We start from the raw sequence: 14,902 nt of genomic DNA on the forward strand, positions 1-14,902 counted from the left end.
ATAAGCAATAAAAAATGTCGAAATCGTTTAGATTTTTGAATCGGATTAAGGGAAAAGGTTGCAGCCATCTTGGACGTTGAGATGAGAATGATCATCATTAATAAGTGGAAGTTTGACAAAATACAGGAAGATACAACGAGAAGACGTGGAAGATTCAACCCGAGCCCTCTCTTCGGAGGGCTGCATAGGATTAATGCAATAAGTTGTATTAATACAGTAATACAGTAGGGCGTAAGTTTATTAAGGGAGGATTGCGCCTTTCATATGGCTAATACAGTAATGTGCATGATTTAGATCTACTAGATTTGGCTAATATGATTCTAATTTATATGATTAATTCGATATGAGCGGCATTCAAATAATTATTTTTTCATCCATATTTTTTTTTGACATTTCTCATCACCAATAATTCGCCGAGAGGAATTTGCGCGGGCAGGTAGGTATGCAGAAAACCCAATTAAATGGAGGAACGAATCTGTAATCGCATTTGAAAATTTCACGGCCAAAATGGTATAGGGTCAAAATATCATGCATATTTATGTATATCCAAATTCCATTGAATGTCATTCATTAAATCCAAATCCAATTTGATTTCTTAATCAGATATTATTATTTTTTTCATATCTGATTTGTTCACCCGAATATCCAACCCAAATCGAATATATTGACATCCCTACTTACAATATTTATGGTTTGGAAACTATTGCAAAGGGGGAAGAAAAAGAGGGAAAAAAAAAACTCTTGGAATTCCTATGAATCATATTGGTGAAATATTTGAATGGCACTTCAAGATCTTATATGCAAATTATGGGGTCGATCGGCCAAAGATTTTGGTATGAATCCATGTGTTTCAACCGCATTTTATACTTTGGAAGGTACTGGAATTCATACAAAGTCGATCATGTAACACAAGTTTGACTTGTGAGTTTCATTGAGTTTTTAAAAATAAAACGTGAAGGGAACATCGTGTTAAATATGCAGTCAAGAAAGAACAAGTTTCTAATATTTTTTATTACAAACACTTTTTTTTTTTAGAAATAATGCATGACACATGTTTTGTATACTTTTATACAGAATAAAACATTTTTCCTCATACTCTCAAATGGTTGTAGGCTATTGACAAATTGACACATGTTCCATTGTAATTGATGCCTTTATGCTGATTGAGTATTCTTTGGTGGCACGTCCATGAATTTGTTAATTAAATTAACAATGCTTACCCTCTTATTATGGTAATATGTTTAAGTTCTCGGCGAAATGTATCTATGAAGTATGATGATTTGAAAATTATGTTAGTGAGTTTTCCAGTTAAGTCTCATTTTTCTTTACTGCATAATTAACTAATGTCATTGAAACAGAAAATAATCTGTGCGGGCAAATTTAACTTCACAAATTAGCACCCAAGTATATAGATGAATATATATAAGGGGTAACCCCTTATATATATATATATATATATATGTAGAGAGAGAGAGAGAGAGAGAGAGAGAGAGAGAGAGAGAGAGAGAAACCAAAAAGAGCAAATAGATGGAGAGAGAGAGAGAGAGAGAGAGAGAGAGAGAGAGAGAGAGAGAGAGAGAGAGGAGGAGGTGGTAAGCGCACCAACGAGGTTAGGCTCAACTTAGTTGCCCTTGTTGACTTGTAAAAATGAATTAGGCCAAAAGGAGGTATAAGAAGACCGTCAACACCAGACAAGACGCGGCTTTCTTCAAATGTTCCTATAGATGCCATTCTTTACCGTCGCTCTACGTAAGCTCAAAGCCTCGGCGACCTTACCGCGCGACGACGCCAAAAACACGGCGCCCAAGTGGGAGTCAACTCCGATTCACGTCTCTCTTTATATAAATATATCAATTCTTCTTCTCCCACCGTAAACATTTTTTCTTCCTCATCTTCTTCACAAATCTAAGCAACGAAGGCGCGTATGGAGAGAGGCGCCATACCCAAAGTGGCCGTCTTCCTCACCGCCTTCCTGCTCGTCTGTCTGACCTGCGTCATCGTCTCCCTGAACGAGATGCAGCTCCAGCGAATCATGACCGCCAGCCATTTCTCCTTCGCCACCCAGATCTCCATCAACGCCAGCGCAGCCGCCGCCGACGGCTCCTCCCCAGCACCATCTCCGCCACCCCCTGCCTTCCGTCTCCTGATCGGAATCCTCACCCTCCCCGACCACTACCAACGCCGCAACATCATCCGCCTCGTCTACGGCTCCCAGAAACCGAAGATCTCCCAAATCGACGTCAAGTTCGTTTTCTGCAACCTCACCAAGGAAGAGCAGAGGGTGCTGGTGGCGCTGGAGATCATGCGCTTCGATGACATCATCATCCTCAACTGCCAGGAGAACATGAACAGCGGCAAGACCTTCACCTTCTTCTCGAGTCTGCCGGGCATGCTCGGATCCCCCGCCGGGTCGAGGCCGCCGCCCTACGACTACATCATGAAGGCCGACGACGACATATTTTTCCGGCTGAACCGGCTGGAGGAATCCCTCGTGGACAAGCCCCGGGAAGACATGTACTACGGATTTGTCATACCCTGCGACAGTATGGACCCTTTCGATAAGTACATGTCCGGCATGGGATACATCTTGTCGTGGGACCTGGTGGAGTTCGTCACCAACTCCAGCTTCGCCCGGAACCACACCGCCGGACCGGAAGACATGATGACCGGAGAATGGCTGAGTGCCGGCCGCGTCGCCAAGCACCGGTACAACAACAAGCCGGCGATGTACGACTACCCGATCCCGGTGCCGATAGACTCGTGCTCGCACGATTTCATCCCGGACACCATCGCCGTTCACCGGCTCAAGGACCACGCCAAATGGGTCCGCACCCTCAAATACTTCAACTTCACCAACAACCTCAAGCCATCGAAGCTTTACCACATTCCATGAGCAAGTGTCCGTTTATTTTTTCTTTATTCAATTCTGTTTTAATCCAATTGGGCACATCCCGATCCCGGTGTGAGTATTTGTACATTCAGGCCGATCTATACTTTTCCGGTAGAAACTCTCCAATTTCAGGTGTTTCTTGGCAGTAGATCGAAGGGATGGTCCGGTGGTATCAAGGTCAACAATATGCTCACTATGTAAGCAACTTCATATCACGTGATATGCTTGAAAGTTTTTAATACAGATTCGAACACAAGATTTTGACTAATAAACAACAACTAGACTACTCAACGTGTAGAATACGGAAAAGGTGGAAAACTGTATTATTGTTCAATTCATCGGCAAAATAATCACCATATTTGATTTCGTTTTCGAGAACTCCAATCACTGCCAAACGTTCGTAGACCTTCAAAGAAATACCTCCACATTCTTCAGCAAAATCATAATGCATAAGCAACGAAGTTCCCTCAATTTAAGAGTTTAACCGATCATCAAAACTTTAAATTGAACGCGGCCAAAATTTCAACTCCTCTTTGTTGACACCACCATTGACATAAACTGACAATAGGGGCCTTTCGATATTAGCGCACAAAAATAAGATTTGACATCCTTGATATTAAAGTATTTTATAGCCTATGTATAACAATTTTTGAAAATGGTTCATTTAATTTGAGAATATATTTGTTCAGAAATAAATTAAAGTCTTTCCCATTTAAGTTGGTTTTATCTTGGTTTAACGCTAGCTTGAAATCCAAATGTTACTACATGTGTTCTTAATATATAATTAGGAGAGGGTCCTCTCCTCCAAGTTTCAAACACTTAGCTTGACTGGGCGGCGGCAACATTGTCTCAAAATTTTTTTATGGCACTCTTAATAACAAAATATCGCGACAAGTAAATATTGTAAAACGTTTGAAGAAGAAAAAAGTAAGTGTCGCTGATATTCAGGCTGGTGTTTGTTTATGCTCTTATACGTGCAGTAGAAACAAGCTATCCCGATCATCTGTTTTGAGATTCCTTTTATTTTGGATGGTTATATACTGCCTGATATTTCTCGCATTTGGTACTTGTTTTTGAAGTTTACCATTCCCTTGCAAGTTTCTAAATTCACTCTCTCTCTCTCTCTCTCTCTCTGTTTCCCTTCGGTCTTGAATGTTTGAATGTATCAATTTTCACCATGTAAATAACCCCAAAGTTACACTTTAATCTTAGTAAGCCATGTGTTAATGAGTAATGCGTGAGTATGCCGGTGCCATATATAACTGTTTCTTAAGAAGATAATAAAGTGAATATGATTCTTTTGCTGAGAGAGCTGCACTCAATAATTTTTAGTGAACGTCTTTGTGCTTATTTATAAAGTTTTTTAATTTAAGAGCGCCGATTTAGATATAATTTTATGGAAATGCCTTCATTTCTGGTTTACCAGAGGGAACCTTTCTTTTGCTGAGAACCACCAAAGAGTGGCATCACCTTGGAACTTCTGAAATTCTGCACATCTTCTCTGTCCCTTCAAACCGAATCTCTCTTTTTTTCCTTTCTTTTTGTTTTTGATCTAAAACAAAGAGTGTCTTCATTGTTGGTGCACGAGTAAAGAAGATTCAAACTGGCCATAGGATTGAACTTAATAAGAAGGACAAAATAACCACTTTATAAGGACAAAAAGGCAAAACTGAAAACGTTTTTTTTTTTTTTCTCTTTTGTAAAAGTTTAAATTATCCTTCATAAAAAGGAAAATAATATGAAATGAAAAGAACAATGCCCCCGTTGTACCGACTTCCATCATTTGCAAGTCGCATCGATATTGCACCATTCAAAGAGAACTTGTAGAGAATAAAAAAAAATGTAAGGTTATTTCGGAAGTTGAGTTAATAACAGAAAAATCTGAAATGTAAAGCCGATCTGCCCGCAAATTAAAATTTCCCATATTGATGGGCGTACAAAAATTTGCACATATGCCAGCTTTTCTTAATCTTCGAACGTGCACCACAAAAAATAAAAGTTTCTGAATTTGCAGAATGCTTTCCATAATAAAAAGGTGAAAATATTCAAAAATGAATTTACAGAATACTCTTGTGGATTTTTGAAATATAAGGGAAGGAAACCTAGATCTGATGCGTTGATTCGATGATGCTGAACGCTAATAATGGGCTGTTATCTTTCGTTATAATATAATGAATTGTATAGTTTATATATGTTGTGCATGATCTCATTATATATGAATTTAATGCACAAAATGCAGACTTGCACATTGTTCACCTTGGCTTGCACAAGACCACAAACCCATTTATCTGTCGATCGATGCATGGCCTATGATTTGTTGATGGCCCTGTGCTTGAGCACCCTTGCAATAAAGCTTGATTTTGTTCCCTGTTCTTGAATTGTAAAACTTTATTTATGAAAAAATGTCTATTTAGAAACAAGATCTTATGAAGAACGTTCTTGTTACATTGATCTGTTGTAGTTATCGTATCCATGTGGGAGTTTATCATGAAGAATCATAGGAAGACGCAAAAAAGATGACTACAACAGTTGCGATATTAGCAGTTGTACAAAAGGAGTTTTTTTATGTGGCAAATATTTGAAGAGTGTTCAGCAGATGCCCGTAATTCAGTTTCCTAATTATGGTATTTGTTCACTTTCTGCTGTTTAGATCCATGCCATATTACCTTTAGTGATGTACCTCCATTTATTGTGCTAAACATGCATGGTTTTCTTTTCTCAATTCAACCGTAATTTAACTCCTTTGTTTGTTTAGCTGTCATTGATTTCTATAAACACGGTTGAGAAACTCGTTATGGTCATCCAAACAAAAACTTGAAGGAAGCAAATCCTGGTTTTTTGTTTATCACCCAAACATCAATACAGAGATTTTAAAAACCAGGTTTGTACTTTCAAAAACCAAATTTTTGAGGGTGTCATCCAATCTCATATAGTTCACCAAGTGTAAGAATATTACGCAATTAATCATTGGATTAACAAAAGTAACAAGTCAAGCACATGATTGACATATAAGGTACCAACCGGCGTTTAAGGGATATGGTAAAGTGAAGATGGTTTGACGTCCTTGGTGTAGTTGAAGTAGGAGAGCACCAGCATCCAGTCCCGGTTGCTCTTCACCCGGTGGACGGCGACGGTGCCGGGAATGAAGTCATGGGAGCAGGTATGCTCTGGGCCCATAGCGCCGGGGAAGTCATACATAGAAGGCTTGTTGTTGTATCTGTTCTTGGCCACCTTACCAGCTCTGAACCAGTCGCCTACCAGCAGGTCCTCATGACCAACCTTGTGGTTCTGGGCGTAGCTGGAGCTCCTGATCCACTCCCCCAGGTCCCATGACAGTACATAGCCCATGCCTGACATGTAGCCGGGCTTCAAGGTGTCCACGTTATCGCAGGGAGCCAGGAAGCCGTAGTACAGATCTTCTCTAGCCGCATCTTTTAGGGTCTCCTCCAGGCCGGCCAGCCGGACAAAGGTATCGTCGTCCACCTTCATCACGTAGTCGTAAGGTGGCGGACGGGTGCCCGGCGGTGATCCGAAAAGGTCCGGCAGGCTCGAGAAGTAGGTGTAGGTCTTGCCGCTGTTCATGTTCTCCGTGCAGTTGAGGATGATGATGTCGTCGTAGCGCTTGATCTCGAGCGCGATGAACGCGCGGTGCTCCTCGTTCGTGAGGTTGCAGAAGACGAACTTGACGTCGATGCGGGCGATCTTTGGCGTCTGGAGGCCGTAGACGAGGCGGAGGAGGTTTCGACGCTCGTACTTCTGGGGCACGGAAAGGATTCCGATGAGAAGGCGGAAGGCAGGTGGCGGTTTGGTTCTGTTGGAGGGGTGCGCCGTCGGTGGGGAGGCTTGAGCGGAGAACTTGCCGATGACGGCAAGGCCCGCGTTCAGTAAAGCCTGGTGTTCCAGCTGGCTCATGGAACTGAAAGACAGGATCACCACTATGACAATGAGGACGAAGACTCCAGCGGCAACCCGCCCTGCAAATATCTTCTTCCTTTGCTTCTCCATTGAGCGGGTGTTGTGAACAGCGAGCTGCTAGCGGACGACCTTAAAAGCATGGATGGAGCGAGCGCATCAGTCGCATCCATGGACGAAGTCCGCCGTTGCCGATTTGTCAACTACATGACAAAGTGGCTCTCTTTGGAAGCAAAGGCAGCAAGGAAGATAACATTAAAGCAGTCACCAACCCTCCATCTTTCGTTGATGGACGGACCGGACCCTCTCCTCACATGCATTGGCTGAAGTCAAAATTGGAACATAGATTTGGCGAGGCCAGAGTGCAGCTGGCATGGCAGAGTGCTTCCGGCGAAAGGCTACAGGAACATCGACCCAAGAGGTTAACCCAGCTTTTTACTCGTCAACTTCAAATTGATGAACAAGCTTGATGTGTTACATGATTGAAAAGAAACGTCATATGTGCATTCATTAACATTGAGACATGGTTTTTCTTTAAGAAAAGTAGCACGTTTTTAATTGAAAGTGGTAGCAGTAATTGGAGTCTGGCTTCTTCGTCGAACTCTCATATGCGCAATCGATCTTGTGAATAAGACTAAGAGAAGATATCTACCTGATTACATGATCTACAACCTCTTTCTGCATGAGCCGACCCACATGATGTTTCACTTGTTAAGGGTATCGGACAAAGTAATGTGTTCAGACTAAAACACACGACACAACCTCTCATGTTATTGCAGACAGAAGTGAAATGCACTCTAAGCCCATTATTTTTTTAATGCAATCCACAAGTTTGAAAACCTAGGATGGAGAATAATCACCAAACCAGCTTCATCGGTCTGGTCATTAGCTTCATCGCGGATCTGTGGTCGAAATTAATTTTCTAGTGCAAAGCAGGAATCATCAAGGCCACAAGCACAAGGTCCACGTTTTCCAAGGAATCACTTTCGTAAATTGGTCGGTTTCGAAAATATATAATTTTAAATCCATCGTCGTTTCTGGATAAAAAACTGAATTTTAGCCCACACTATGGGCTTCATTGCTCGCGTAATCAGATCCGATGGTTCTGGTCAAGGAACTCCAGCTTTGCTAAGAAGCCATCCGACTATTTTCCCGTCGATGCATGGATAACATTTCCTTCCGACTATTTTCGCCGGTCGACGGAACTCCTTCTCTCCGTTAGACTACCTACATTGGTTGAGAATTGAATTTTCTTCAACATCTTCATTCTAACTCCATCGTCATGGCACATATTGCGAGATTTTTGCTTGACACTCTTCTATCGATGCATGTTAGGCTTTGGTTCACCAATAAGCAATTGAACATTTAGCAAGCAATTGCAATAAGTCCTCAATATTCCTCTCTCTCTCTCTCTCTCTCCGTGTTTTCAATTTTTGAATCGCCAATAAGCATCCGCTCATTTGGCCTGTCTTCTTCTTCCTTCTTTTTGTTTTTGCATATCAAAGGCATTCTGATCATTTGAAACCCCGTGCATGCACTAGGTCAATGCATATAACAAGCTGGGTCAAGAACCACACTAGTTTGTGGCCACGCTTTTTGAACTCAAGGGAGGCACAAGTGAGAAATTGGATCGAGTTTTCTAGTTTGAATATGTTTACAGTTTAATAACTATAACAGAATAACTTTTAATCTGACGTTTAGATTGGCAAAAGCAAAATGCATGTTAAGAAAGAGTTAAACACTCAATTCACCAACCAGCAGCTAGGGAATATGGTAAAAAGAGGATGGCTTGATGTCCTTGGTGTAGTTGAAGTAGGAGAGCACAAGCAGCCAGTCCCGATTGCGCTTCACCCGGTGGACGGCGACGGTGCCGGGAATGAAGTCATGGGAGCAGGTGTGGTCTGGGCCAACAGCACCGGGGAAGTCGTACATAGTAGGCTTATTGTTGTACCGGTTCTTCGCCACCTTACCAGCTCGGAACCAGTCGCCCACCAGCAAGTCCTCTGGACCTACCTGGTGGCTCTTGGCGTAGTTCGAGCTCCTGATCCACTTGGCCAGGTCCCACGACAGCACGTAGGCCATCCCTGCCATGTAGTTGGCAGTGAAGGCGTCCATGTTGTCGCAGGGAGCCAGGAAGCCGTAGTACATGTCTTCTCTAGCCGCATCTTTCAGCGATTCCTCCAGGCCGGCCAGCCGGACGAATGTATCGTCGTCCGCCTTCATCACGTAGTCGTAAGGCGGCGAACGGGTGCCCGGCGTAGGGCCGAAAAGGTGCGGCAGGCTCGAGAAGTAGGTGTAGGTCTTGCCGCCGTCCATGTTCTCCGTGCAGTTGAGGATGATGATGTCCTCGTAGCGCTTGATCTCGAGCGCGATGAACGCGAGGTGCTCCTCGTTCGTGAGGTTGCAGATGACGAACTTGACGTCGATCTGGGCGATCTTTGGCGTCTGGAGGCCGTAGACGAGGCGGAGGAGGTTTCGACGCTCGTACTTCTGCGGCAGGGTGAGGATGCCGATCAGAAGGCGGAAGGCGGGGAGCGGTGCGGAGCAGTTGGATGAGGGTGCCGTCCGTGAGGTTCGAGAGGTGAATCTGTCGATGACGGCAAGGCCAGCGTTCAGTAGAGCCCGGTGTTCCAGCTGGTTCATGGAACTAAAGGACAGGACGACAACAATGACGATGAAGACGGAGAGTCCCGCGGCAGCCCGCCCTACAGCAATCTTCTTCCCTGGCTTCTCCATTGAGCGGGTGTTGTAAACAGCGAGCTGCGAGCGGCCGACGTTAAAAGCATGGATGGAGAGAGCGCGTCAGTCGCATCCGTGGGCCATGGCTGAGGTCCGCCGCTGCCGATTAGTCAACTACATGACGAAGTGGCTCTCTTTGAAAGCAAAGCTAGAAGGGAAGATGCACCAACTTCCATGCATTGGCTGAAGTCAAAATTTGGAGATAGACTTGGTTTCGTCAAAGTGCAGCTGGCATGGCAGAGTGCTTCCGCCGGAAGGCGAGGGTGACATCGACCAATCCCATCGGTAAGAAGTTACAAGAAATCAAGCGGCTTCTAACTGAGGGTGCTTGAAACTGCCCGGTATTTGGCACTTGGAATTTTTCTTTTCTGGAATTTTTATTCCATCTTTCATTTCTCCCATATTATTTGATTCGTGATACTTTTGTTCTGCTTATAATTAAGAAGTTAATGTGCAAAAAATTTCTTCCGACACCAAAGTTTGGTATTGAAGTTCCATAATGGCACTAAAATTCTCAGTATTAAGAACTTTCCATGGAGTTGCTGTTCAAATTCAACTTTCTTGTATTCAAAAGGGCCCCTACAGTCATTTGAAGATAATGGGGAGAAGATTTTATGGATCCCAATCCCAAATAGTTTTGCTCGTGCTTAGGTCATTGACACCCTTGTGAGATTGTTCTTTTCTCCGACCTGAGCTTTTCAGAAACAAAGATTTCCGGCTCACCCAAACATAACTTAAAAGGTCGTCAGCTATAAACACCCCCTCATGCTTTTCAAGTAGTTTATCTATAATACTCTAAGAAAGGAAAATGTCATAAGCTTCTGGAAAATGTTTCTGGACCGCCCATGAAACTACAAACAATGATTTTCTCCAACCATTATGCATGTGAACTACATACGTAGATTATTGAAGACACACAAAACAAAGAGAGCATGATTAACATTGAGAAACTTATCTAACCATGATTTTCTTTTATGGATCAAAGCGGTAGTATTTGGATGGTTTAACAGCAGCATCCCGATTTGTCTTGAGAATGTGACTAAGGCAAGTTATCTACCCTACATGCATGATCTACATACTGACATATTTTTTCTGCATGAGCCTAACTACGAGATGTTTCTCTTGTTAAGGTACTTAGAAGACAAAAATAATGTGTTCCGCCCAAAACACACGATATGAGATCGAATGCTATTGCGTACTTTGTGAAATGCATTTTAAGTCAATTATTCTTTTTAACGCAATCCACAAGTATGAAAACCTGGGATTGAGAATAAACACCAAACCGGCTGGTTCGGTCCGCTTATTATATAAATTAAACCTCATGAATCTCAAAACGGATTTGTGCCCACAACCATGAATTATATATATATATATAACGAAATCTGAAACCCACTTAATCAGGTCTGGAATCAGGTATGTGTCATCCAAAACTGCAACAGTAACCTTCCATAGTCTATAGATAAAGAACGTACTTAGTATAAAACTCTTCTTTTGTGTGAAACAAGTTATGAGCACACCAGAATACGTTTGTTTAAGTGGAAAAGAAGCTTTTTAGAAGCTTAAAAATGGATTATGAAAAAAGTTAAAAGTCTAAATATATATTTTTCATAAAAATTTTTGAAAAGACCCCAACCCCTCTTCTTTTTTGCTGGCAACTCAATCTCTTGTTTATGTGTATGTGAACATAAGGAATCCAATGGGGTCTATCAAACTTGTAGTTACATTTACAAGATCGAAGCTGATTTCATTTAAGATTATGAAGTACTCCAAATATGAGCCGAACGAGTCATGCACTTCCTTCGTCGACGAGTTTGCTTCAAGAGAAAAGTCCAAGCGAGAAGAGACCTGTAAATGCACCCCGGAAGAACATGCTCGCAGGTATCTTTTTGGGGTACGTCTTGGTCTGCTACTCCATAATCGGACGTACGCATGGGCAAACCCTGTTCGGCTCTTGGGCTCCCAGGTTCATGTGGACTTACGTTGAGAAGTATCGACTTGGACACACAGCAATTGAAAACAATGAAATATTTGATTTGAATATCACTGGAGAAACCACACTCGATTTGATCGCTTCTAAAAGTCTTACAAGCATTTGATAAGAAAATCCCTTGTTGTAAAACACTTTCATTAAAAAAAACTTGGGAGCTCCGTTTCTTTCGCAGGAACAGCGGCAATATGTCAACAACTGCGTCATATTTTTCGTGGTGTATGATTGCACCCGACGCATTCCGTTTATTTATCGTTGAAAACACAAAATGCTTCCCTCTCTCTCCCCCCCCCCCCCCCCTCTAAAATCCCTTTCAGTTTGCATAAATGGCAATTTTCATACCAGAAATCGAGTCAAATAAACCCAAACCTCTCTTTCTCCCTCTTGCTGTTCACAAACAATTGACATGAAAATGGAGGTCCACCCCAGAAGAAGACACGGGATCATCCGTGTTCTTCTCATCATCTGCTCCTTCTTCTTCGTTGTCGTTGGCGTCGTCCTCATAAACCAGGCCCACATCCAGGAGATCATGAAAGAAGGCGATGGTGCTTTCTCCCGTTCAACTGCTGCTAACAACTCCTCGGACTTCCACTTCAGCAATGCCACCATCACCCACCAAACAGACCCAACACCAACAATACCAGCTCCCTCCTTCCGTCTCCTAATCGGGGTCTTTACCGACCCCCGCAATTACCTTCACCGCAACTTCCTGCGCCTCGTCTACGGCACACAGAGGCCGGAGATTTCCGTGATCGACGTAAAATTCGTCTTCTGCAACCTCACCGACGAAGAACAGCAGGTTTTCGTAGCAGTCGAGATCATGCGCTTCGATGACATCATCATCCTCAACTGCAACGAAAAGGAAGACGGTGGGAAGACCTACAGTTATTTATCAAGCATGCCGAATATGTTCGACTCCCCACCGGGGTCTCGGCCGACGCCATACGACTACGTCATGAAGGTAAACGACGATACTTTTGTCCACATAGGTGGGCTGGAGGTGTCGATGAAGAGCATGGCCCGGGAAGACATGTACTGCGGGTTCCAGTCGGCCTGCCAAAAGATGGACCAGGCTCGGTCTCCCAGCATGGCCTATGTTCTATCATGGGACCTGACCAAGCTCGTCGGTGGCTCCAGCTATGCGAAGGCTCACCAGGTGGGTCTGCAACAGTTGTTCGCCGGAGATGATGGGCAGAGAGAAGGCCGGCGTGCTGCCAAAAACAGGTACAGTGGCAAGGCTTACATGTATGACTCTCATGGAACTCACGCTTGTGGACACGAACTCAATCCCAACACCATAGCCATCTATGGGCTAAAGGATGAGAGGAAGTGGATTCAGGCGCTCACTTACTTCAACATGACCAGCAATCTCAAGCCTTCCAAGTTTTATCACATCCCCTAGTGCTCTTTTCATCACACCGATTAAATTTCCTCTGCGTTTTTCGCTTTAGAAGCTTTGGTTGAGCCAGTTCTCCGTTGTGGTTTCGAAGTGATTAGTGCCCATTAGATCAAAGCTAAAGATGCCAATGCCATAGTTCCGCCTCCATTGAAAAGAAAGAAGAAGTAAACCCGAAGCATAGGTATGTACATCTACGGTGAATGCTGTAACTGTAACCATGTGCAACTTCTTGGATCTCGGACCAGTGAATGTTTTTAAATTTGTGGCGTAAAATTGCTTCCATTAGAAGCGCCAAAAGTTGCAAGTTGGTTATATATTCACACTCAACACATTGGGATGCCCAGTATGACGAAAGGGCCCCAAAAACGAACGCAGAAAATGGGAAAACAAAAAATTCGTTCTCTCGTTTTGCCCATGGTGTGTTAGATCGAGCTGCTTGCACCAAGGAAATGCCTGCAATGAACATGCGTACGAAAAACAATGGAGGTGGTGGTTTTCAGAAAAGAAAGGCATGTTAAGGGAAAACACAAACAGCATTCGGCTTAAAACCCCTCACACTATACGCCCTTATAAGATTCTTGTCTGCTTCCTAGATAAAAGAACGTTTAGTTTAATACCTTTTTTTTTTTTTTTACTTTTATTTATTTTTCTTTTATTCAATGTACAGCTCCTCCTTTCCACTTATTTGGAATGTTTTGATCATTTTGCACCGACGTACTCAATTTTTCATGCTGGCACATGTAACAGCTTAGGTGTCAAATAGATCTACTTGTGTTTGACCCCCCAAACCACCTCATACTGCTAATAAGTAAGTGGTAAAGGCATTTTAACAACTACTTACAAGCATTTCCAAATAATCGCTACATAGTGAGAGGGGTTCTTTGCATTTATAATGTACATGCCAAATAAGAGTTTTATCTGTGAACATAGAAATAATTGCACTTTCTTTATCGACTAAGAACTTTTAGAGAATGTTTGCTAAGAAGGAAGTGCATGACTCGTTGGTGCACAAGTACTTATAATGCAGGCGATCGATAAAAAAGTTAGAGGAATATAATGTGATCATCTCTAGTATTTAGCCCTGATGACCTAGAAATTAACACTAGTATTTCTTGAGACAAAATTAAATACATGGTATGTACTTTTAGACGATGTATTTGGACAGCATGTACTTTAAAAACACAACGTTTTTCTTATCAAATACCCTCGTTAAGTTCTTGGCCATTTAATTAGGCTTGTCCCTTGACGGTAAGAAGAAAAATCTCGCTTGCCAACAAAAACACAGAAGATATTACTAGATATTGATCTGATGGCCTTTCTCCAATTTGAACGTCCTCAGTACTCGAACCCTTTTGACGGGAGTTGATATTATAAAGATAGGATGCTGCGCTGGCCTGACCTTCAAGTGCATCGTCATTGAACCATGGGGGAAAAGCTAGTCCGAGATAGAGTGTCTCAAGGCCCTTATAACCCTCTCATTATCATGATCTCTTGCTCTCTTGGTAGTGGGACAAGTATTTCTGGAAAATCAAATGTTTTACTAAGAAAATGGTGGAGGTTCTCTACCATGCTTGAATGAGGCGCATCCGGTCAAGGTAGGAGGCTTACCTCACATTGTCCGTCAAACATCCAAAGCGGAAGAAGGCCTACTGGACAAAACGTCTGAGATGTCGTTCATTCACCGTTTAAGATGCCTCAAAGTGCGACAGAAATTCCACAACATATTAACTTCTACCGCGGTTTGGAAGAACAGAAGAAGACGTCATGACTAGACTACCATGTTTGAGTTCCAATGTGGAGCGGACGATGATTGATAAGAACACTGTATTCTTCAAATATCTTTTAACTTGTTTATAGAAATATAGTGTCATTATGTACAACATTTTAAGACTATCATATATATATATTTTCTGGAACAAGAACATAATGTTCATATAACATGTTCTATTAGTACAATGTTCACCTTGTTAAAAGC

General features: G+C 42.6%; 4 protein-coding genes across 4 annotated transcripts; 2 read left to right on the forward strand and 2 right to left on the reverse strand.

Moving 5' to 3' along the window:
* Positions 1-1,898: 1,898 nt before the first annotated feature.
* On the forward strand, positions 1,899-3,061 carry LOC116251284 (beta-1,3-galactosyltransferase pvg3). Its single transcript, XM_031625450.2, has one exon. It carries the CDS (start codon positions 1,925-1,927, stop codon positions 2,891-2,893), a length of 969 nt encoding a protein of 322 aa, XP_031481310.1. The 5' UTR covers positions 1,899-1,924; the 3' UTR covers positions 2,894-3,061.
* Positions 3,062-5,917: 2,856 nt separating this feature from the next.
* On the reverse strand, positions 5,918-7,187 carry LOC116250331 (beta-1,3-galactosyltransferase pvg3-like). The gene has a single exon (XM_031623961.2). It carries the CDS (start codon positions 6,893-6,895, stop codon positions 5,918-5,920), a length of 978 nt encoding a protein of 325 aa, XP_031479821.1. The 5' UTR covers positions 6,896-7,187.
* Positions 7,188-8,530: 1,343 nt separating this feature from the next.
* Positions 8,531-9,538, reverse strand: LOC116250332 (beta-1,3-galactosyltransferase pvg3-like). Its single transcript, XM_031623962.2, has one exon. The coding sequence runs from the start codon at positions 9,536-9,538 to the stop codon at positions 8,564-8,566; it is 975 nt and encodes a 324-aa protein (XP_031479822.1). The 3' UTR covers positions 8,531-8,563.
* A 2,402-nt stretch (positions 9,539-11,940) lies between these two features.
* On the forward strand, positions 11,941-13,079 carry LOC116250333 (uncharacterized). The gene has a single exon (XM_031623963.2). The coding sequence runs from the start codon at positions 11,941-11,943 to the stop codon at positions 12,928-12,930; it is 990 nt and encodes a 329-aa protein (XP_031479823.1). The 3' UTR covers positions 12,931-13,079.
* Positions 13,080-14,902: the final 1,823 nt, after the last annotated feature.

Source organism: Nymphaea colorata, chromosome 3 (genome assembly GCF_008831285.2).
Source record: "Nymphaea colorata isolate Beijing-Zhang1983 chromosome 3, ASM883128v2, whole genome shotgun sequence".
In the NCBI taxonomy this organism is placed as follows: Eukaryota; Viridiplantae; Streptophyta; class Magnoliopsida; order Nymphaeales; family Nymphaeaceae; genus Nymphaea; species Nymphaea colorata.